Here is a 26583-nt window from a genome sequence, read left to right on the forward strand (position 1 = left end):
CTTTAGCTTAATAATAATAATAATAATAATAATAATATGAGAGAGAGAGAGAGAGAGAGAGAGAGAAGCAATCCATGTAATAATATAAATATATAACATATCAAAATTATCACCTCATCGGGCTCTTTCCTCAGTTTTGATTTTATAAACCTTAAAAGATGTTTCTGATTCATGCAGGCTGAGTGATGGACATGTGTATCAACTTTCCTGACATTGTAGAAGTCTCGATGTGGAGCACTTTTTTGGGCAAGAAATTCCCTATCCGCATTTAGCATCAAATGCAGATTGAATTTCTGAAATATATATAGAACTGTCAAATATTATTTTTAAATGAAATAAAAGTATAATGCAGTTTATGACTTTAATAAGAAGTTACAGCAACATTGAATGTATTTACTTGTTCTAGAAGATTAAGCCGGTGATGACATAAAGTTCGTATATTCCCTATTGCTATGACTCGAAGTATATGATGGAGGTCGGTGAAAAAAGTAGTTGCATCTGCAACAGGATAAAGCTCTTCTGTTGCTGCATATTATAAGCAAAGTTGCATAAGAATCCAGTTAAAAAGAAGAAACAAATTTCTTTTGAAAAAAGGTCTAAGGATAACACTACAAGAAACTTGGTGTATTACTAATTACTTACAGTCTTTATTTGGATATACATGAATAACCCCATCTTGCATTTCAAAGTAGTGCTGCATTACAAAACAAAATAACATTCATTTAATCACAGAAGATAAAATTGGGATATCTACCTCTTCGATGATGGAAAAGTATAAAATGAACTCATAAAAACTCACATCAGACTTTCCTTCAGGTGCATAAAAGAATGGCTGTGGGTTAGGCTTTGGAGTACTGGGGTCAGATATAACTTCTTTGTCCCATGGAGCAACCGCTTCTTTAAAAACATATCTTTTTCTCATTTCAAGGCACTCTTGAAGAACCACATAGACTTCCACTTCATCAGGTGATGGAGCCTCTCAGGAAATATTCATACCAATGGGAGAAACTTTAAGTCGAACAAAAGTTTCTTGCTCTGGCTCTTTCCTGAGAATGTCCGCTGCAATTGGATCAGGTGGAACACCATGCAGGTCACCGGACATACTATGAGAACGGATCATACTTGGTGTTGTGGCAGCTATTTGCATCTTCTCTCCATTAGCATTAACATTATCAGGTAAAGTCTCGTATGGGTTTTTAACTTCTGTACCCTGCTCGCACGTTATATAAAATTCAACACTGTATAGCATTTAAATATATTATTATACTTTGCAAAACAATGCATCAGATGGAACAGCAATGGCAAGTTGGCAACATCACAAAATTTATATCATGAAAACAGTTAAAAGGTTCTGCTTATAGAATGCTATATGAATGTAGATTTAAACCTATGAAGAACAACATCACAAGACTTACAACATTTCCATTTGTATGCAGATATGTTGTATCCATTGCAGCATTGTCAGCGGCAATATCATCATCATCTGATCCTTCTACACTTTCAAAGGCGCTGGCACTTGCAACAGGTGACTTGGGAGAAATTGGTCTTAAAATATTTCTCTTTGGGGTACCAGGATGCATGGATTTTGCTGTAAAGTTTTTTCCTTGGTTAATAAAACAAATTAATGATTTGATCAAACATTTCTTGTATTTATGTGGAAATCATGCCAAAAAGAAGGCAGGGCAGAAAGAAAGCACAGTGATAACTATGCTTAAACATAGCATAAAGTTTTGTTGTAGAAAAGGGCATGGCAACATTTTAAAGTAGATTAGATGAAATCCATATTAGCTCAAGGGATCATTTTCTCACCAAAAGCACCTTTCTGATATACTTATACTAGAGACCAGATGCTCCTCACTATTTCAATCACTTTTATACTTTAAAACCCACTTTACTAATAAAGTAATATTCCCACCATTCAATATAGTGGAACATCTTTCCCATTCAATTATTCCATCTCAACCAGACAGCAGAATAAACTCAGAAAACAATTTAGGATTAATTTTCCATTTTTTGGATGATTAAGATTCATTTTCTATCCAAAAGAGGTGAAGATGCCTACAAGAAGTTTGATATTTTAATATTTTTATTCATAGAAAATATTCTTGTTTGCTCTTTTTACTTTTTTTTTTTTTAAAGGAACTTTTTACTTGGTGCTCCATATTCTCTCCTCTTCAGTAGCTTTTTCTTTAAATTGTTTTTCTATATTTTAAAATTTTTAAATTACCCAGCTTGATCCTCTATCTTCTGAACTTTTCATTCAATCACATATACTATGAACTGGAACAAAACAATGGAGGATAAAAAGAAAAAGATGTAAGAGAAAAAAGAAGGCATATCCATTATCCAATGCCTGTACCATTAATTCAATGGAATCCGAATTTCCAAGCCTTCCAAAGCAAAGATCAAATTTTCGAATTACTAGATTACTACTACAAATAAAAATTCACAAAGATTCACAAAATTTCATAAACCACTAATAGAGTAGCTCCGAAACTACGGCATCAATTCACATAGCCTTTAACTCCAATCCATGAATCAATGAAAAACACATCATAATTCATAACAGTGACTTCAATTTCATATTTTTAAATTATACAATTTTACTATCAAGCATTTTGATGACAGCCATACCTTCCCGGAGCGATTGCAGCCGCGGCAATCCTGCCGGAATCCCATCGACTGGAGGCAGTCCGTTCCACTTATCCTCACCGTCCATCCCGCCACCGCCGGAGATCGCTCCGACATCCGGCAGCGACAACCCTCGCCGGTAGTAACCTCTCCCCCTCCTCCTGGCGCGGACTCCACCGCCGCCACCATTGACATGCTTCCTTGCATGGTTCGTCAAATCTCCGTCACCGCCGGTATCACCGGCGTCATCGTCGACGGCGCGCGCAAACTCAAGGAGCTGGGAGAGGGTCTTGCGGTGCATGAAGTAGGCAGAGACAGCTACCGCCGAAGCTCCGACGAGAGCGGCAAGAGCGAGGTGGAAGGCATAAGCGTCCATCATCAATCGCTATGATGAATAATATTGTTATAGACAGTGAGAGCGTTGAGAAATAGAGAGATAGATAAACCCTACAAGTGGTGGAAATGGCAGCGAAGAGAAAGAAGAAAGAGAGAAAAGAAAGAGTTATGAGTCAGAGAGAAGTGTGAGGTGAGGTGAGCTGAGAGGGGAGAGAGAAGAGATGCTATGTCCGTATTTATAGAAAAGAACACCAGCAAGAACAGTCCAGCCAGGAGGGTATGTCTCCCTCACACCTCTCTCTCTTTAATAATGGAAAGGATGTCAAAAATAAAGGAATAAAATTGAACCAAAATTAATAAAAAAAAAATCGAATCTAATGATATAAACATTAACTCAATATTATTAGTTAAAAAGATAAAGCATTGACTGATTTAACTAATTCTATATTATTATTATAATATTGAATAAATAAAAATAGTAAATTGTGTTCATTAATTTCACAAATAACAAAAAATACTTTATAAAGAAAAATCATAAAGTCTATAAAATCTTTTGAGATTTAGTTAGATAAAATTTTTTGACGAGGTATTTGAATTTTTAAAAAGTACATATATTTTATTTTTAGTCATGCTATACATTCATGTAATTTTATATCCAAGTCTATTTAAGCTGACTCAATATTAAAAATACCAATACCATTAAATGAAACGTGAAATACACGCACCCAACACATACGAAACCGCTACTTCATTCGCACTTTATTATGAAAAGTCAAAAAACGTTCATTCTTCTTTAACACACACAAAAACGTTTCTTCTCTTCGAATCTCTCTCAAAATCACTCAAACTTCACTCACGTTCTCCGCGGAAACCACCACTGAAGAAGAATCGCGAGAAGATTTTAGAAGTAAGAAGCAAAAACGAACCACCACCACAGCAACTGAGACTGACAAAGGTATGAGAAAAACCAATGTTCATTTTAAATATTGCAATCTCGCGTTTCTCCTAGTTGCATTTTAGGTTTATTGGATAGAGTTTATTCGTTTAGTAGATCGATGTATTTTGATTCCATTTTTACAACGTAACTAGGGCTTGGAATGAAATGTGTTCTTATTTTCATTCAATTCAGTGGAGTTGCTATTTTTGATTCACTTGATTGTTAGTATGTTCATTTGACTTCTTTTGCATGCAAAAATACTATTCTTGATGAATGAATGTTTATAACGTTTTATTCAACACATTCATGTTGCTCGGTTCAGTGGAGTTACTCATTTTCATTCACTTAATTGTTAGTGTGTTCAATTGAGCCTTTTTGCATGTAGAAATATTTTTCTTGATCATTGAATGTCTATCACGTTTTATTCAACATATGAATGGCGTTTGGTTCAATGGAGTTTGTTATTTTCATTCACTTGATTGTTAGTGTGTTCAGTTGAGTTCTTTTGCATTCAAAAATGCTTTTGTTGCTGATTGAATGCTTATCACGTTTTATTCACAACATAAATGGTGTTCAGTTCAGTGGAATTGGTCATTTTCATTCACTTGATTATTAGTTTATTTAGTTGGTTGCTTTTGTATGAATAAATGATTTTGTTGCTGTTTCAATGTCTATTACGTTTTATTCAACACATGAATGCCGTTCGATTCAGTGGGGTTGGCCATTTTCATTCACTTGATTGTTAGTGTGTTCAGTTTGATCCTTTTGCATGCATAAGTGATTTTCTTGATGATTGAATGTTTATCAATTTTCAGTGGAGTTGATAATTTTAATTCACCTGGTTGTTAGTGTGTTCAGGTAGCTTCTTTTGCATGTAGAATTGATTTTCTAGCTGTTTCACAATTTATCACGTTTTATTCAGTGCATCAAGTGAGTTCAGTTAAGTGGGTTGGGACATTTTCATTCACTTGATTAAGATATACATGCTTGTGCTTGTCGGTGTATTGAGTGAAGTATTGACCAAATTTTTTTGTCCTTATAGAAAAAATGAAGAAGACAATAGTGACAAAGAAGGAGAAGCCGCACTATAACGTAAGCACATTAAATATATTTATCCGCTTTGATTCGAATAAAATATATTTTGTATTATAAATATATCGTGACATTCTGTTTTGAAACCTTGGAGAAAACTCACGATTGCAGATGTCAAACAAAGGCAATAGCAACAGTGTTCAAGAATTTAAGTCAAAAAAAGAAAGATATAGTTGAAAAAAAAGGATTCGGTGCCCTGGCACATGTCCCGAAAATGAACGTCTCTCACGCCCTTTTGAGAGAATTGATTGATTGCTATGATGAATACCATGGATGCCTGAAAATTCTCCATGAAAAAATATACATAACACCTCGCAAGATAGCAGCTGTGCTGGACATAAACCACGGCGATAATACACTTTTCACTTTCTGCTTATTTTTGGTTCATTGATTTCTTTGATTTCGGTTCATATGGGTACAAAAAATTAAACTGAGCTTTTTGGCAGATTTATTGCTATTAAAATATTATAGGGAATCATTTTCCTGAAAAGGTTGAGTATGGCAGACTGAATGAGGCAGATAAAGCAATATTTGATAGCCTCAAATGTGTTACGTTGGCTTCTTTGACAAAATCTGTCCTGGATATGAGTGTTGAAGGGAAGGAAAACCGGCAAAAATTCCAAAAGACTTTTGTCATCTTCGTACAGAAGTGCTTCTTGCTGCCAACGACGGTAAGCATGGCCTCCCCGATCCATAAGCCGCCTATCTTTCATGTGGACAACATCTGATAGTGGGATTGGGCAAATCATGTGCTCAACTTCTTGAGGAAGGGAATCAAGAACAAAAAAGGGAAAGAATAGTCCGTTGACAGCTGTGTTTTTGTTTTGATGCTAATTTTTTTTCCATGAAACCAAGTTCCTTCCCTTGGATGGACCTGATGCTCCCCCACCACCGTGGGTGGCTCACTGGACAAAGAAGATGATGCTCGACCGAATTACTCAAGAAGCAACAGACACAATAGTAAATTAAACAAAAATTTCTCCCTAAAATTTCGTGTAAGATGCTTCTAAAAATACTTTGCTAACTAAATACTCTACTTATTTATTTCTCCTAGTTGCATTTTAAGTTTATTGGATTGAGTTGCTTCATTTAGTAGATCGACTTATTCTGAAATGTGTTCTTAGTTTCTTTCTGTCCAATGGAGTTTCTAATTTTAATTCACTTTATTGTTAGTGTGTTCATTTGAATCTTTGTTCATGCAGAAATATTTTTTTATGATTAATTGTTTATCACGTTTTATTCACCACATGAATGTTGTTCGGTTCAGTTGGGTTTGTAATTTTGATTCACATGATTGGTAGTGTGTTCAGTTGAGTCCTGGTGCATGCAAAAATGTTTTTCTTGATGATATTGAATGTTTATCACGTATTATTCATCACATGAATGATGTTCAGTTCAGTGTTTCTGCTCATTTTGATTCACCTTATTGTTACTGTATTTGCTCATTTTAGATGCTTCTAAAATACTATGCTAACTAAATAAGTTTGTGTTTTAGGAACTTCTGTATAGAAAGCAAATAAAGGAGGAAAAAACAAAAAGAAAGAAGGTGGAGAAGAAACAAACTTTTTTGAAGGAGAAAGAGAAAGGAAAAGGGAAGAAAGAAGAAAAGAAAATTGTTGATCTGGATAAAAAACAAAAGATTGTTTAGACGGATTCAGAAATAACAAGAGAAACTGAAAGCAGTCCTACGGATTCAAAAAGCAGAAGTAAATCCGAAAACCAATAAGTTTGATGTTCATATTGGTTTTGTTTTACTTGTATTTTGTTAAAATTATTTTTATGTATTGCAGAGAAGAAGAAATTGAAGAAACAGCAACAAAGAAAAGAAAACCATAGAAGGTGGTTACAAAAGAAAACAAAAAAAGGAAGCTTGTGCCAACGGATTCATAGAGCACAAGCCAATCTGAAAGCCAGTAAGTATCGAGTGATGTTCATTTATGTGATTGTATGATATTGAATTGGTTTAGTTTTTCTTTTCTTTGCTGAAATTGTTTATGTATGCTTTTTAAGTAAATTACAAATGTGATATTGTTCAGTGGAATTGGTCAAGTTGATTCATTTGATTGTCAATTGTTCAGTTGAGTCTTTTTGCATGCAGAAATGTTTTCTCTTGATAATTAAATGTGTATCATGTTTTATTCAGCACATGAATTGCATTCGATTAAGTGGGCTTTGTAAATTTTGTTCACTTGATAGTTAGTGTCTTCACTTGTCCTTTTGGATGCAGAAACGTTTTTCTTGATGATTGAATATGTATCACGTTTTATTCAGCACATGAATTGCGTTTGGTTCAGTGGTGCTGCTCATTTTCATTCACTTAATTGTTAGTGTCTTCAGTTGGATCCTTTCGCATTAGAAATGTTTTTCTTACTGATATTTGTCTCCAGTATAAATTCAATGTGTTTGTCTGTGTTGTAGAGAAAAAGAAATCGAAAAAACACCCATAGTAAAAAGAAAACAACCGGGGAGGGTGGCCTAAAAACAAACCAAACCAGGAAAGCTTGTTATCACAAATTCAGAGAGTAAAACTGAATCTGACAAGGAGTAAGTTTCTCAAATCATATTTTCAGTTATTAATGCTTTCATTTTAGGTTCATTGATACTTATTTTATGAATTTTTAGAACTGAACAAGAAAAGGATAGTGCTGTAGAAAGAAGAAGACAAGCATTGTAGATGTTAAGAGAAAAGAGATCAAAGAGAAAAAAAATGACGGATCTCAGACAGCAAACATTGCTCCAGATAGGTTTGACTCCATAGAGGCACGAAATAATTTATTTGATACGTAAGATTCGGTTTCTTATATTGAGTTCTTTTTCTTTGTTTGCTAACATTTGCTGGAACCTCTTCCAATTCCTCTATATTCACTGAGTAATATTTATTTATCTTGCTTAGACTGCTGACTGTAAATCTGGGTAGCGAACCTATCTTAAAGAATCAAGTGAGCTCCACACCGTCTGTGAATGCCCCGGATAATACCAGGTAAATTCGTTTATTGCAGGCATTACTTTCGGTTCAGCGGGTTCTAGAAATGAATTTCATGTGTTTCTAGACCTCTACTTTAATCTTGGTTGCTGATTTTAAATTGGTATCTTTTTTATTAGGAAAAATACCCCAAAAACCCAAGTAAAAGTTTTTCAAAGAAAGAAAATCCATCAAAAAAGTGTTTTAAAACTCCACCAGTGTAAGTTAAAAATATTTATGTTGCTCTTTTAGATTTAGGTAATAAATTTTGTTTGATTAATCACACGGAAATTGTGTTTAAATGTCAGTAGTACTACACCTGATTCTGACCTACAAATAATTGAGGTTCGAGAAGAAACTTGTCCTCAACTTTTGGAAATGTGAGTTTTTCAATGTGCAAATTTCGGTTTCTCATAACCTATTCTAATTATTCAACATTAACTTCTTCCTTCTTTACATTCCTTAGAGATCCTATTGCGGTGTCTCTTCCAAGTTCTCTTAAGGAATAGTTACTCAAAGATTACTATTTCTATGTCCCTTCTGATAATGAGTAAGTTGCACATAAAATTATTTTTATTAATTTTAATCGTATAGGATAATAATTTGAACTATTTTCTATTTAATGCAGCAGCCCTCTGGAAATGCAACAGCAGCCCTACAAAGAAGCACCGCTACGGCAATCGAAACAAGAAGCACCTGTTGATGTGTAAGTTTTACTGCTTGTACAAATCTTGATAATTTCGGTTCACTACATGGTTTAATTATGGTTCAGTTACATCCAAAATTGAATTCAATGTGTTCATATTTTTGGACTCTCTTCTGTTTCTTACAGCTGCCCCGGACCCCAAAAAGCAGGCCACGGAGGAATCTTCCCCGAAGAAGACAGAGCCAAAACCTCCGTTGAATGTGTAAGTTTTAATTGCTATCATTTTTTATAATCTTATGTCTTATATATTGCTTTTTCATTGTTCCCTTAAGTTGTAATTAAATTCTTTTTATTAGTTTTAATCTTATAGGATAATAATTATGGGTCGTTATTGAACTCTTTTATGTTTAATGCAACATCCTTCCCGAAGAACAACAACAACCATGCCAAGAAGCTCTGGCGGCACAACAATTGGAAGAAAAAGCACGACTTGATTTGTAAGTTTTCTGCTTGTTCAAATCTGGATAATTTCGGTTCACTAGTTTGTTTAATTTCGGTTCACTACTTTGTTTAATCCATAAATCAATTACTCTCTTTGTCTTCTTATAGTGATGCTCATCCTAGGCAATGGAAAGATGATGTGCCTTCCTTCAGCCTTGGGATAAGTCCCATAGCATCTCAACCAACTCCCCTGTCTCAAGTGACAGTGACTCAACCAACTCAGCCCTCTGAGCCGACGGTGTCAAAGCTTGAAGTCCTGGCAGACGCGGTGGAGATGCTGGGGTGACGACGGCATTAAAGTTTGCTGAAGCAACGAGTGTCGAGCCGAGCTTCGTAGCTGTTGAAGTTTACAAAACTTTGGAAAAAGAAAAAGAAATCATGGAGGAGTTGAAGGAGAGGTGTGATCATTTGATGATACATATTAAAGAAACCAAAGATAATACCAATGAATATGACCCCTTATTCATCTTGAACCTCATTGCAATGTGTAATAGAACAGCCTCTGTGAATCGTTGGGCAGCTTTTTCTCCTCGAGTTGTTGCTATCGTTTTGGATTGGAGGAGCTGCCTTTGAGGGCAATGACCACAGTGGTGGCCGCGTTGGCGGTGGAGGTTGAAATTTGAGCCTTTTTGCCGTTCGGGATGACAAAGGAGGGAACGGCGACATTGACAGAGGGTAGCGAATGATGTAGAAGGAGAGGGCTTGTTTTCTTTGTCGTCTAACAAAACGACATCGTCATTGATGTCTTCCTCTTTTTCATCCTCTTGGGACTCTTCATCATCTTTGTCTATGTCTTCTTCTGGAAAAACGGTGCCATGTTGCTCCAATGCCATCATTCACAAAGAGAGAAAGAGAAAAAAGAAAAGAGGAGTGAAAGGAGTTTGGTCAGAGAATAAAGCAATGTCGTTGTGGTGAGATGAACTTTGCTACGATGTTTTTTGGGATTAGAGGAGTAGATCTAATGAGATAGTTGATTTTGCAGTAGATATGGTGGTGATTATGGAAGGAAGATGAAGAAGGTAGAGGAAAGGCGGGGAATATTTATGAAATTATCAACAAAAATTTAACAATTAGTCATTTTTGTATAATGAAACTTATCTTATATGAGTATAACTTTAATTTCAATTTTTCATTATTAATGTCAGCATCCAAATTTTTAATTATCAGAAATGACTATTTACTCATTTTTTGCCTAACACTACTTTTCCTTTTTCTTCAACATCGCTTTTTTCAAATCTTTTGTGCACAAAATATGTATCTTCCTCCACCATTTCTTACTTGTCCTTTGTCACCCGAACCAGCAAATGCTGATAATGGCCCACATTCAACCCTTCAAAATCATTGAGAAAAAAAATTATACAAAATGACAAAAATATCGACAAAAACGAGTATCCATGAAATCTCCATGGGATGGGGACTAGTCGCCACAAATAAATGAAGACGGGATATTAGTATTTGTCTATTAGAGATCTGCAAAATTTTCGTAGAGAGATAATTTACTAAAATATCCTCACTTACATTATTGTCAAACTCGCGAGTTAACTCGTAAACTCGTACGAGTTTACGAGTTTAGGTAGTGGAATCGAGTTGACTCGGATATCAACTCGATCTTGAGTAAACTCGGGTAGACTCGGCTAGACTCGGTCAAACTCGGTCAAACTCGCGATTCCATGGCCAAGTTAGCGAGTTTGCTTTGTGCCCAATGTTTTTGGCCCAAAATGGCCCAATAAAAAACATTTTCCTTTTAGGGTTTCAAAACACAGACTCACTCATTCATTGCACCATTTTTCACTTGAGTCCCAACTCTCACTCTCTCATTGTGTCACGCTGCCGCCTTTTGTCGCGATGTCGCCGTTCATTGTGCTGTCGCTGTTCATTGTTGTTCTCCATCGTTCGCCTATTTCTCCTACCTCTGCTCTTCTTCACGCCATCATCCTTGGTCTCTATTGCTCTTTTGCTCTTCTTTGCTTTGTGCTTGTATCGTCCGCAACTCTACCGCGCTGCCACTGTTCCTCAGTTCGTCATGCCGTCATCTAAACTCTCAAGTTTTTAACTTTCTAGCTCTCTACTTTGCTTCATGCCACCAAGCCGTCCATCTCTGCTCTACATGACGTCTTTGCTCTCTCTGTTTCATGCTATCATTGTTCTCAATCGTAATTGGTTGCCTGGACTTTGTTCTCCTCATCTGAATCGCTGTATTCAAGTATTTTTTTAAATATTATTTAAAATTTTTATAGATTATAATTCATTCATTTAGATATTACAATCTTTTTAATCACTCTGTATTATCATTGGTTCATGATTGTAGTCTTGTAGACTAAGATTTAGTAATTTGATTATTTAGCAATTTTATTGCTTTAAATTTTTTCAGAACGATTGGGATTTTGGCATATAAATTTTACAAGCTTTTCTAATCACTTTGTATTGCTTTAATTTTATTGCACTTGATTTTATAGATTACTTGAATAGGATTTATTAATTTTAGTATTTGATATTATTGATTTAGTAATTTGAGTGTTTGTCATAGAAGACGAAGATGTCGAAGGATTTTAGATTTAGTTTATTAGAATATTTAATTGTTGATTTGTTGTATTTAAATGTGTATTCTAAATTACCAATTATAATTTGTTCTACTATTTTAGTATATTTTGTATTTTAATGTTAAAATTGTTAATTTTAAATGTCTAAATTTGATAAAATATATATAAAATTTTAAAGAATTCATAGCTAATAAACTCGTCCGAGTCTACGAGTTAACTCGCGAGTCGAGTCTAAGTCAACTCCGCGAGTTTACTTAGACTCGCGAGTTTGACAACCTTGCTCACTTATATATAAAAGTTATATGTTATCATGTTGAATATTTAATGATTGTCTTCCGTTGTGTTAAATTTTGTTTCAAACTTTGAATGGTATTATCTTAAGTTAAACTTTAATTTGTTGAATATTTTAATGATTGTGTTATGGATTTTACGTTAAATTTTTTTAAAACTTTTTTAGATAGGTACTCGCAAATATTCGTCATCTCTACAAGGGCAATTAAATGAGGACTCGCAACGAAAGTAGAGAGAATAGGAGACATTTTTATAAATAAAAATGGGTATGAAAAAGGTATTGCCCTCCAGATACCCGTTGTCATCCCTAGAATTTGAAGAATTAAGCTATAAAGAAAAATTAGGAGGAAAACAAAGGGAGGGGAGAGATAGTAAGGTAGTGTTTGTTCGTTGAAGTGTAGTTACATGTTTTGTTGAATTATTTTGACATATTGCGGTTGAAATTCAACCATGAAAAGTTTGGTAAGTACTCACATGGGTTTGAAATCTAAAAGCATAGAGAAGATTAAGATGGTGATAGAGGGTGACACAAAGCTACAAAGATGAATAAAGAGTGAGAAGATTTGGATAGCAATGGCAGATTTCAATTGAAAGGGGGATAGAGAGATTGCAACAATATAGAAGGAGATGCAACTGTGGTGGTGTCATTGATGATAAACCTATTGTTATTCCTATTTTAGTGGCACTGATGTTATGGTTTGTGAAAATGGTTTGACTATTTTTTTAGTTTAAAATGATTGATTTAGAGGTCTTTATTGGTAAATATGAGAATTTCAAAAGGTTGAAAATGATGAAATTAGGATAATTTAAAAATTGAACATAATATTTTAATGGAATCAACAAAAATTTAATATTTAGATATTTTTGTTTGGTAATATTCGGCTAATTCCGAAAAATTCCTAATCTCAATCACTGACGTCAGTCTTCGCCATTCCATCACCGCTTCAATCACTACAAGAATACGGCCGATTAGCTACCACAAAAAGAGTTGTAAAATCATCGCTAATCTGACGCAAAATATAATTTGTGACGGATTAGCTACCGCCTAGCAACTATTGCTTTCCTCGCTAATTACAAGTCGCAGATCAGTGAGGCAAACACAATAGTCGCTAATTCATCGGAAAGTTTTTTAGTTACCGAATAGATAGTCGCAAATCCATTACTAAAGTAAAAGCTAATTCCATAGAAGAAATAGACTAAACGGTAGTCGCTAATTAGCGACAAATTCTACTATAGCAGACTCATTGCTAAATGCAAGCAAACTTCGTAGACAAAATAGAATACTTAGTTGACACTAATTAATGAGGAATTTTTCTGAACCTAACTCGTTGCAAGTTGTCCACAAATATGATCACAAATCTGTCACATTTTGTAGCAAATCTATAGCTAATTTTTGAAAATCTTTAATTAAATTTGTAGGAATGTTGTCGCTAAACCAAAACTATTCAAAATGAAAAAGTAAAGTTATGAAATAGTCGCTAATTTGCTAGGAAATAATATGTAGTCAATTAGTTACAATACTATCGCAAAATGTCATCGCAAATTCCTTTTAAACTAGTAACAAATCTTTAGGTATCTCACAAATATTTCAGTCGCAATAGAGTATTTAATTTGTCACCATCATCAACAGTGAGTATATTGCTAATTTTTCTAGAATATCGGTTAGGATTCCAATTTTGACGCTATACTAAAATAAACATCATATTATTTTTTTATTTTAGTGATTAAACTAAAAGATTATAATGCATACAAATAAAATTAGTTCATCAAAATTATACATGTTTAAAAAAAATTCAAACCCAACATATTGATTAAAATAAAAGTCTAATGTAACATCTCCAACATAGACTCTACACAAATAAAATACCAAAATAAGCTGAACTAATAATATCAATAACTATAAAAATCAATCTATATAATTTTTTATCAACTAAGTAAACTACCAATAAAAGTAAGCTAACTTCTATAAAACCTGAAAATGAAACAAATTGCCCAATCAATTATCTATCAAACAAATTAACTACCTAAATAAGCTAAGCCTAACAAAATGCATTAACATAAGCCACCTAATCAATATTATTGCCAGCAAAGTCACTCTAATGGTCCTTTTCTTGGAAAAATCCTGGAATCTTAGAAAGGAGAGGCAGTAGATTACTCTGTATAGCTTCATTTACAACACTAGGCAACACTTCATTTATAGCACTAGGCAATGCTTCTTTAATAGCTTGAGTGATGTCCGCTTGTGAAACCGGTTTGACTGTAGAAACACCTATATCTTCTGGTAATGGCACATCTCTATGATCATGAATTTCAATATCTAGATTGCAGCCTAACCCATGAACTCGTCCTTTCTTGTTGGTTCCTACAACTTCTGTCCACACGTCTGGATCAACTTCAGGTTGATCTAATAAATCTTCTCCATATTTTTGTGATATTGCCTCTCCATATAAATCCTACATCAGAAAAATAAGGACATATTATTAAGAAAACCGAAAGTAAATTAGACTACAAAATTAAAGGCGCTTACAATAATTTCCTTGGATACTTCAGAAACATATTCTCCACTTTTTTCTTATGAACATCATCATATACTTCAAGGAAAGATACACAACGCTTGTTCGCTGAAACTGATAGACCCTGTAGTGTGTAGTTTATGAGCAGGCATAGCAGTCCTCTTTTTTTGACCAGCCACAGACCTGTTTTTCCACTTTGAATCTAACCAATGATCAACTAAGCCATTCCAGACATCAACTTTCATTGCTTTAGGTCCATGACCCTTAATGTCAGTAATACCAGTTGAATTTGCCTCCTTAAAAGCTCTTTCTCTTACTCTTTTCAAAATATCAGGATAGCGATCAAGCATTATCCTATACCAAATAGTTCTTGCCATAGCCTTATCATAATTTGATGCAAATTCATGTTTTTCCTAAATTTAAAGATTGAAAGACTTAGTAACTACCCAATTTAATTACCTGTTAAAATCGCATTGAAGCAACATTATAATCACTTACCAGGAAATCATTAAACAACTCGTCCTTCATGTTTGGACAATAATCCTGCCATCCTGGCGCTGGAGAAGGCATCCTACTTAACAAATCTTTCGGAATGTCACGAGTTACCGTATGATTTGTAAATCTCTTCCTACATTAAAAAATATACGATTATAAAAAATAGTTTAACACACAACAACATAGATCATCAAAGCAACAATAAATTCTAGGCTTAGCTATACTACTCACAACTTTAAAATAATTTATGAAAATAATATAGATCATAAGAATGTAAAACTCCCAAAAGTACATCAACTAAATTAAGAAAAAATAACCGCATCAACTAAATTAAGATCAGATCAGAAAAAAAAATAATAATCAGAGCAAATATTTAGTTTACTCATGAGGCATGTATTAACTGCTGGTCACATACTATTTTTATGGAGCTGCTGTTATCCATATTTATGTTTGCTGTTTTGACAAAAATAAAATGATAGAAATACAAAAAAATATGGACAGAGGATATAAAAGAAAAGTAATGATTTATTTTTTTGAAACTATTTACTAATAGATTTTTCCATAGTACTCTGAAATGACCATATGTTTTGGTCTTTAGTGAAATGCATTCCCCCTGTGTTGTGAATTTAGGCTTAAATTAATATCAATGTTTTGCAAAGAAAATGAATATCCACATATACAAATTTATTTTTCTGTTTATTTTATAAAAATAAATATAATAAATTAATAAACATTATAACATAAATGACACATATATAAGACACTAACAGCAAACATACATTTGTGATTACATGAAAAAAGTAGGTGCAGATTGGGTCAACTTTAATAATTTTAATATTTAGATAATCTTAGCATTTAAACTTTGCATTAAAACTTGTTGGATCAAATTTTCTATTCTATAATTCAGATTGGTTGCAGTAGTGAAACATATACTTTTTTAGCCGGTGTTTTTTATGGTATATATTGTACAACATTAGCAATCATAAATAGCAAGCGCATAAAGAAAAAAAAAGTTTGCTCAGATTAGGTGAGTTTAGCTAATAGCAGTTTTTCAAATAAAAATCAAGTTTATCAAATGTACTACAAAAGTATCATCATAAAACCAAAGACAAATTACAAATATGATTCACTAACAAATTACACACATGATTCACTCCTTTTGAGATTTGATGAAATAAAAACCTGACCCCCTATTTCTAAAATCATGTATTGACCTCCTTTAATTCTCATATGTTATTATACTTCTTTTAAAAAATATAGCACATGCATTACTAATAAGATTAATGAATAAACAGTAAAATCAGAGCCATTTATTATACTTTTGTAATAATTTCAACACGATAAGGTGTGAAATAAATATACATAAAAGTCACAACATAATAAGGAGTAAAATATAGTAATAAACTAGTAAATTAAAGGAACTGCACTAAGTGATATTCTTCTTTTTTTATTTTAGGTAGAAAGTATGCAGATATAGTAAGGTCAAAATAATATTATTACTACTTACGGGTTATTGTCTTTTTCTACAGCTATTACCAACTTTCTGTTACCCCTAGTTTCAGTATGTGCACTTGATTGTCCAACATTAGGTAGCTCATTATCTTCTGCGGCTAAAGCAGATCCGTCAGATGAATTCACACCTACAATGAATAAGAGACAATTTTCAATTAGATAGGTACTCATTTGTAAATATGTAAAAATTTAGCAACTGAAGTAAATCATACCATCTAATTGTGGTGACAGTTGTGATAAAGCTTGTGGGGATGGTTGTGATGATGCTTCCTCATTCGATTATGTAAGATGAGGTTCATCATTATTATCGCTCTGTTGACCTACAATAAAAAAGAGAAAAAAATAGATAGGATAAAACCACTTTTTAGCCTAGGATTAATTAAATCAGACATATAACTTAAATGTATAGTACAACTAGATACTTAATACGTGTATCGATGGTTGAGAAGAATTAATGTCAACAGTTTGCTCACATAAACTCAATAAAATAAGCATACATCATATTTCCTAAATCAAGAGTCGTTAATGGTAAACTAAATTCAACGCCAAATGTATACCTGGCCTACACGAGGAAAGCTGAGATTGATTAATACGAGTGTTTCGTACCATTCGTCCACCTCTACCTTTTGGTGCCATGATTATCTGTCAAATAAAAAATAAATTAAAAAGAAAGTGATTTTAAAATATTTTCAATACAACCTGTTAAAATAATGAATTGAAAAATAAATTGCAACAACATACATTACTAATTTATTTGTAATATGTAGATTTTTTTTATAATTCATACCTAATTCTAGCATAATTAACAAGAATAAAACAAAATTTTTAGCAATAATAATACACATTACTGATTTTTTGAGGAAGATTTCATAGATAATTGTAACATCAATGCAAATACACGTTTATAATCTTCTAATTTAGAGAGTGAAAGAATTCATAGAGAATTGTATATTTTCTTGAAAAAGGAACAACATTAATGCACCAAGCTTGCAACTATTTGAACCAATGACTTGGTTAGAAAGTAGCATGTTTAATATGGAAAAACATCTTGAATTTGGAAACTACAATGACAATTTTGACATGAAAGAGTATTCTTGAGTTTAGAAATTGTGTTTATTTTTTTTAAAATAGTCAAAAAAAATTACGTCTTTTCTCCTATAATTATATGAAAATTTTTCTTAAAAAACTTGGGAGTATCATGAGAGTGGCTATTTTGCAGTTATATGGCATGCATAGAACAAGTTATAAAAATAAAAGAATATTTAAAAAAAATATCATTAGCAGACATAAATGTCAAGCTATATTATTATTCTAAAAGAAAAATGTTACATTCAATATTTTTTATTATGATTAGTTATTATCATATCTATACTATTAAAATTTAAAATTTTATTATAATTCTAGAATGATATATAAAATAATAGAGAAGAGAAAGAAATGTGAAAGGAATTCTGAATTATTTGCATAAGTGAACCGTAAACCTACATGATTCTATTATAAGAGAAAGTTCCAAACCTTGACTGACAATAACATACAGGTTTCTATTGCAAGTTGCAATTCCATTATCGGAGGCAAGAAGTATAAGATCATGACTCATGTAAACATGTATCAAACTTTTTTCACTGACGTTATAACGCACCAACTCAAAAAAGATACTTATATAAATTTTTATTTTAAAATAAAATATTAATTTAAAATTGAATTTACAAAAAGAAAAAAGAGCATGTACTATGGATTGGAAACAGAATTTTAAGGTGGTACCGTATATTTATATTCTTAGTGGAATATAAGTTGTGAAATATTCATGCATTGTCCTTGAATAAAAAATAACAGTGCAAAAATAAAATAATATCTCTATTTATTTTATTTAATCATATGACTATTTTAGTATGGAATATAATTGTACCTTTTAAGGGTTTGAGAAAAAATGATTTGGATTTGGGAACAGATGATTTCGAAGGTTTAAAAAAAATTTTCAATTTCAGGGCCTCCATAAACAATAAAATTCACAACAGCAAATATCTAATTCTAGGAAGAAGTGATAATCTAAGAAAACAGCAAATATCTAATTCTAGGAAAAAGTGATAATCTAAGAAAATTTTGAATGCAAGAACCATCACAATCTTATTAAATAATACATAAGAACAAGCATGGGAAGAGATTATCATAACATGCGATTTGTGGAAAGGAGCAGCGGACCTCCTTTAGCTGTGTCGTGGATCGAACCTCCTTGAGCGGTGTCGTCGGTTGGACCTCCTTCAGCGGACCTCCTTCTTTAAACAAACAGCACCAACAATATGAAAATCCTTCTTTTTCCACGACCAATAATCCTTGTTTTTCTTTTTGTACGGTAGCTAAATGGCAGAAAGGGAAATAATGGGGATAGTGGAGTTTTTAATTTTTTAGTTGAAGTATTACAAATTACAAAGGGCCTTGCGCGCATTTTTTATTTTTGGCTTTCAGCGCTTTTTTTAAAGGATCCACTGCTATTCTTCCTCTACTTATGATATGGCCTAAAAACTTCACCTCTTTCTTCCAAAATTCACACTTAGACAGCTTTGCATAAATCTTCCTCTTCTTCAGAATTCGCAAGAGTAAATACCCATAGTCGTCCCTGAGATTCACACAAATACCCATGTTAATCCCTAAGATCCCGATTTCTCTATTATAGTCCTCCAGATAGAGCTCCGAGCACTCAAACTGGTCCCTGGGTATATTTCTGGTGATGACTCATCACCGGAGCGCTGACGTGGACTCGGTTTGCCACGCTATAGGGGTCCCAACAACTAGCTGAGCTGGCTAATTTCCAAATTGCACCCAAATTGGTCCCTCCTATTATATGTAACCCTAAATCCCCAAATTTCCAGACACTTCATCTCTTCGTCTTGTTAATCTCTTCTCCTTCTTCTTTCATTCACTTCTTCCTGTTCATTTTTTCGCGATATATATTGGTGCTTCGATGTCATGAGGAATTGGTGGCGAACCATCTACATAAGCATACCTTAACTCGAGATCCATGGGGAATTGGTGGCGAACCATCTGCATTGTTTGGCAAGAAGATCTCCCACACACCAAATTCATTCTGTTTGGATATATTAACCAAAGATAATTACATGCTCCAACTAGCACAATCATTCGCATACATTAACCGAAACATACCGAAGTCATTACAGCGGCATTTGGTCCAATTGTTGAAGTCTCTAATTAATGCTGCTGACTGAGAAAATATCCAATCATTTTTAAGACACATGTCAAGCTATATTTCTACATCGAAAAAAAGATTTTTGTTGAACTTTAGATGAACATCCAAAACAGATTTTTTAATAATACAACCCCTTAAATTGAATTTGAGCATAAGAAAAGAAACCAATTTTAATAATAAGAGTTAAGAATATAATATGAAAGCATATATACCTTAGCTCCTGGTGCCCATTCTCTATAAGTAATTCATGTGACACTGCAAACAATAGTAGTAATATTGATAAATAAGTTGGTATTAATAAAAGTAGATAAGTTCATAGCAGCTTTTTGAGCAAGCCAAAATTTTCATGGCTACGAGAAAATGGATCTAGGCCACCTTCATGCTTGTCGATATCCTCTCGCAACCTCAAGTATCGTTCGAAACTGTAATTTGAAAAATTTACATGATCTTGTAACTCAGATAGCTGTTCCACAAATACTTAAAGGAAATGAAGCTTAAAAATGAGGTTACTGGAAATCAAGATGATCGAGGTGAGTGAACAAAAGTGGATCAATTTCATAGATTTTCTTCCCACGGCCAGGTGGAGGGATGATCTTAACTACTTCATCTCTTTCCATTTTCAGTTTCTTTGTCTTTGGATACCAATGTCTTCTCAGCATGAGTTCTAGCACTATATTATACAAGAGATGTCGAAAAACAGAACCTTTCTCATCTTCAACCTCTCTGAAATTTCTAAGCTACTATCTTAATTAAATCACCAACACTATGAAGAATTGAAGACCCTAAAATATGAATTCAGCAAAACAACCTTGACTCCGATCACAAAGTCAGAACCACGTTCTTCTCGTGAAGGAGGAGAAAAATGATAATAATTTCTGGTCGAATTACTTCTTCTCTCAAATTTTTTTAGCCAGCAAATACAACCCTACGGCTACGTCATTGATGGGGAGATGAAGAAGAAGTCAGAGGGTGAAAGAAGAAGAGACGAGTGAAGTGAAGCGTTTGTGCAAACATCTAAACGGCGTCGTTTTTTGCTATGAAGGGCGCCAAACCAAAACGACGACGTTTTGGACCCCTCCCACGTGGCAATCCGAGACCATGTCAGCGCTCCGGTGATGACTCATCATCACCTGAAATATGGCCAGGGACCAGTTTGAGTGCTCGGAGCTATATCTGGAGGACTACAATAGAGAAATCGAGATCTTAGAGATTACTATAGGTATTTGTGTGAATCTCAGAAACGACTATGAGTATTTACTCCACCTCAGGTGCTCCTCATTCTCCTTTCTCGTATTTGAATATACCAAGATGTCATCTATAGACACCACCATAAATTTATCCAAAAAGGGATAAAATACTATGTTCATATAATTTATGAAGACAACAGGTGCATTCGTCAACCCATAGAATATCATCACATATTCATAGTGATCATAATATGTTCTGAATATAGTCTTCGAAATATCCTCTTCCTTCACCCTTATCAGGTGATAAACCTGACTTCAAATCGATTTTCGAGAACACTCCAGCTCCTTGTGTCAATATACATACCTCTCTCCTCTCAGAATATTTTAAAAAAATATCTTTTTTAAAATAATATAAAAATTGATATTTAATGACTAAAATCTTACTAAAATATTATTAATCATTTTAATAAATTTAATTTATATTTTTTATTGTATATCAACTTTAATTAATATGATTTGTAAATAAAATATATAATCCTCATTATTTGAATTAATCAGTCAAATATTCATTAAAAATAAAAATTTATAATAATATCATTATAGAGTAATAAATAACTTCTAATTATTTTTATATATAAATTAAATAATAAAGAATAAAAATTAAAAAATATTAATAAAAATATGAATTGAATAAATATTTTTCATTCATCGAACTCAGGAGCACATAACATAACATACCCTAATATTAAGTTATTAACGACGCTAGGCAAGCACAACAAATGAGGAGAAGATGCCAAGTGGACTCAAATACAGATAAGTATAGCAACTATTTTCTAATGACAAGTAGCCAAGCATGGTAAATTGGTAATGGTAGCGGATGCGCCATAGCATATATAAGTGAGACATATATTCTCAGCAACCATTGGCCATTACACTTCCTCCATCCTCCTCTTCATGATTGATGTATTCTTCATTCCTCTTATGAGTGATCTCAATTGCAGCAATCGTTGTCTCCATGTTACTTGCTTTTCTAATTTCTCAATTAGGATAATCTTTAATTGTTTTTATTTTTATTTTTATTTTTATTTTTATTTTTATCTATGATATATTAACTTGGACGACTACTAATACGTCCCAGTAAAAAAACGAGTGCAATATTCTTTAAATTTTAAAAAAATATTACAAAAAACTGTTAAAAAAATTTAATTATAAAAAAATGTTCAATATTAAAATTATTTAAAAGTATTAATTTTTATAATAATTAGAAAGAAGGGCCAAATCTTTTAGTAAAGAAACAAATATATTTTTTCTAATTATCTATCATACTCAAATTCTTATTGATACAGCTTCATCTTATTGACACACCTTCATGCATAACTCATAACAGAGATTTGTTGCTGCGAATCATAAATTCATCATTAGTAAGTCTTCTAATTTTTTGATAAGAAATTGATTGGGTTTAGGGTTTTTAATACATTAGATAAGGATTATTCAGTAAAAGGCACACTTAAAAGGACACAGCAAAAATACAAAAAAGATAGATAAATGGGGTTTTTCTACTAGACCTCTAAGAAACATGTTCTTAGCAACCTAGGTCACTGGAAGGGGCTCCCTACTAGACCTTCAAAGAACCTGTCCTTGACAACCTAGATCAGAGGGATAAAAATTGAAAGAAACTACCACGCAAATCACCTTAATGTTGGATCCTTCAATCTTCTTCATGCAACAAGTAAAGCAAATCACTCACCTCATTTAATCACATAAAAACATGCTAAAAGCAATGGAAAATCTACTCATCAAAAGTTGTGTAAATAGTCTCACCAAAGGTGTTTAAATAGGCTCCAAACAAACTAACAAAAAGATAAGATAAGATTTTAAAATTTAAATCCGATTTGATCTTAATGGATTTGATTAGATTTGATCTTAATGGATTAGATTAGATTTGATTTAAATTTAAAATTCCTAAAAATACTACTAAGCAAATCAGAACAAAAAAATCTTCTAACGAACTCTAACCGCAAAACAAAATAAAACAAATGCCTGGAATTTTGAAATTTACTGATAAATCATCCTTCACACTGACTTTGGAAAGCACTATTGGGCTTCTCGCTGTCCTGACTTAGCCCAATAGACCTTGCCCATTCTTCTTTGGTTAGAACTTGATGTAACTCCTTAGGCATAATTGCTGCCAAGTTTCCAAAGCTCTCTTTGAGCATCTTTGCACGTGCTCTAGTGATGAGACCCTTTGGAAAGTGTGAAATTCTCATTCTGCACTTTTATTTGGACACTCGGAAGCATAATGGCCTAATCTACAACACTTAAAGCAAGTAATATCACGATGCCGTGCAGGAGGTTTAGAAGTGGAAGTAGATGTGTGTGTCTTCTTGTGCTGGTCTATAGGCTTCTCCTTTATTCGGTAGGTTTGGATCTAGTCTTTTTTTCCGAAATTAGCACCTCTAGAATCCCACCTTGAAGTAGGGTTGGAAGAAGTACGCAACCCTTTCGCCTTTCACTATTTTTCCACATTGATAGCCAGATTTACCAGGTCTTCTATATTCACAAATGGGTGACGTTTAATAGTATTTGTAATGTCTCGGTTCAGTCCACCAAGAAACGTGCCATAGTAACCTTAGGCTCCTCCTCAATATTTGCTTAGATTAGTAGCATCTTCATCTCCTTATGATACTCATCTATAGACTTAGAACCTTGGTATAACCGTTGGAGCTGTTGATGTAACTCCCTGTAGTAGTTCAAAAAATAGCTTTTGAAAATTTTCAAACAAATCCTGTATATAAAACTGATTTTGCAATTGACTATGCCAAATAGATTTTGCAATTGAAAAAGTTATCATCAAGTCCCCTTTGTTGTCCGGTTGTGTTATTTAAAAAATATTTTTGAAATAAATATTCAAAATAAATATCTAATGCTCTAATTTTTTTTTATTATATACCATTTATTCACATGAATCATCACTCTGATATCTTTGGTTAATTAAAATAAATGAATGGTGAAACTTATTAGAATTGAGATGATGTGATCTAATTCAATTCTAAAAGTTAGTTTAAGAAATAAAAAATATTTAATATTTATAAATTATTTAAAGACTACGATATTGATGAATTAAATAGATTTTAATATTATATTAGAATTGAGATTGAATAGAATTAATAATTTAATCTCTAAAAAATAGATAAAAATATTTAATATTTATAAAATGGAAAAGTCTAGGGAGCAGTAATTGTATTGAATTTTGGCCAGTATGTAATCAGCAGAAAAAAGTGAGTCATTGGATGAAATCTTACACCAATCTCACACCATTAAATCATCATTAATAGCTATTTGATGACTACCAATCACATAAATTACTGACCCGCTTATAAAATATCTAAATATCTTATCTTTTTGAGAAATGCAGGACTTATAATAGAATTAAGCAACAAAAGTCACGCACATTATTATTTTTATGGCTTAGTATCACAATTCCTTTCTTTATTTTTTTTTATATACTATTTGTGCATAAATAATAATTTTAAACATGAATCACATGTATTTGAACTTTTGAACTACGATTTATGAGTCATGCACGTAAGAATTTTTGCCATTACAATTATCACATATTGTATTTATTTTATTTTATTTTATTTGTGTAAAAAATCTATTTAAATATAAAAAATGGTTACGATTATTATTAGCCCATTAGTAGTGTAGGACGCAACCTGTAGTATATGTTGGAATGTCTACAATATTTTATTATGCTCTTCCAATTTATATTACGCATGATTAGATCTCAATAGTTAATTTGTATGCGTTTCGTTCGCTCCATATTTTACTGAAAAAAATATTACAGAATTTATTATTGTTGTTATTATTTTAGTTATTAATCTAATTTTTTTAATTTAGTAATTTAATAACATATTTTAATTTATATTTTTAAATATTAATAATTAATTAATAATAAAAAATAATAATTTTTGATAATAATTTAACATTTCTCTTTCACCAAAAATAAAAACACTTTATAATTTACCAGTTGAATTTGAATTTTAGTAATAAAATTTAAGATAATTAAAAAAATTAGTATAAGCTTGTTTGGATTTTATTTTTGAAAAAATCTTTTTTAAATTATATTTTTTTTAAAGATCTTTTACAAGAATAAAAATAATTTTATGTTTAAATATCTCATGTAAAAAAATATTTTTATTTATCAATTATAGTTGGATAAAATAAAATAAAAGTATTTTTTTTGTTCATTTACTATGTGAAAAAACATCTTCTTTTAAAGAAAAAAAGATCTTTTAAAAAAAGATGTAAATTGTAGTTTCTCAAAAAGGTTTAATTACTTTATTAGTCCCTATAGTTTCACGAAATTTTTAATTAGGTCCCTATACTTTTTTTTTCTTTTAATTGGGTCCTGTACCATTTTTTTTCAATTGTGTCTCTACATTTTTTTTTCTTTTTATTTGAGTTTCTACACCAATTTTTTTTTTAGTTGGATTCCTATACAATTAAGCCAATTAATACTAAAAGGGACTTAATTTAAAAAAAAAAGACTTGATACAGGGATCCAATTAAAAGGAAAAAAAGTATAGGGACCAACAGAGTAATTAAACCTCTCAAAAAAGATATTTTTTTAATTTTTCTAGTACTTTTATTTTTACTATTAGAAATTTGCCAAATGTATTAAAAAAATAAAAAAGATTTTTTTTTAATTTAATAGTACCCAAACAAGCACTGTGAGAAAAACACACTATCTTGCAAAATAAAAGGGTATAAAAGTCAGTTAGAGTTAGTCAAAGTTAGTTATGATTAATCCAAATTTGTTAAGATGTAAGAATTACTTAAAGTTTAAGTACTCTACTATATATACTGTACTAAACACCTACCAAATAACTAATGCAACTCATTCTCTTTCTCTCAACTCTTATTCTCTACCTTTTTCTCACACTTTTTTTTTTTTACGATGTCACTAGAATGGTATCAGAGCTTGCAGATCTTGAATCATGACAAATTTTGAAGTAAATATTGGAGTTAGACTACACAGCTCTTTAAATCCAATTGAAATTAAGTTGAATGAAGCAAATTACTTATCATAGAGAGATCAAGCTGAATTAACTATAGAAGGTCACGAATTAATGGATCGTGTTCTTAGAGTAAATATTTTAGTGATGTTCAACTTAGAAGAGGATTGTAGTAATAGAATAACGACAGCAGAGTACAAAATTTGGAAAAGACAAAATGAATTACTTAAATCCTGGCTTTTAACTTCAATATATGATTCTCACCATACGATCGTTAGGTTACACTTTCTCGTGTCAGATCTAGAAGAAAAACATCAATTTCAGTAGCAGCACTTAAATCTTTATTGTTGACACAAGAAGTCTGAATAGAGACATTCAAAAAATCAAGCTCTCAATTTATTCAAACAAATTTAACACAAAAAAGATACAACAATAAAAGAGGCTTAGAAAGATACATGAATGATAGATACAATAGAACTGGAGGTAACAATTTTGAAAAAGAAAATGGAAGAGGATTTAAAAAATTTTCAAGAGGAAAAGGTAGAAACTATATGCCTTCTAGGAGTGGTAGTGAATATGTGGATTGAATTTGTTACTAAAACTCAATCCTACACTACCCTATGGGTTGAAAGCAATCCAATCCTAATCTTACTCGTGGTCAACCAGCGGATATCCAACCCAACTCACGAGTTTTTACAAATATGCAATATTATTATATAA

The 26583-nt window shown here is 32.2% G+C and overlaps 1 protein-coding gene across 1 annotated transcript in view; it reads right to left on the reverse strand.

The window, feature by feature from the left end:
* Positions 1-3246, reverse strand: part of LOC107484942 (AMP deaminase-like) — an 8547-nt gene extending 5301 nt beyond the window's left edge. Inside the window, 6 exon segments of the mRNA XM_052260601.1 lie at positions 114-293; positions 398-525; positions 643-694; positions 800-1210; positions 1416-1588; positions 2635-3246. Of these exon segments, the coding sequence (XP_052116561.1) occupies positions 114-293; positions 398-525; positions 643-694; positions 800-1210; positions 1416-1588; positions 2635-3010 (1320 nt within the window). The 5' untranslated portion in view covers positions 3011-3246.
* Between the last annotated feature and the right edge of the window lie 23337 nt (positions 3247-26583).

The sequence above is a fragment of the Arachis duranensis genome, chromosome 4 (genome assembly GCF_000817695.3).
Source record: "Arachis duranensis cultivar V14167 chromosome 4, aradu.V14167.gnm2.J7QH, whole genome shotgun sequence".
In the NCBI taxonomy this organism is placed as follows: domain Eukaryota; kingdom Viridiplantae; phylum Streptophyta; class Magnoliopsida; order Fabales; family Fabaceae; genus Arachis; species Arachis duranensis.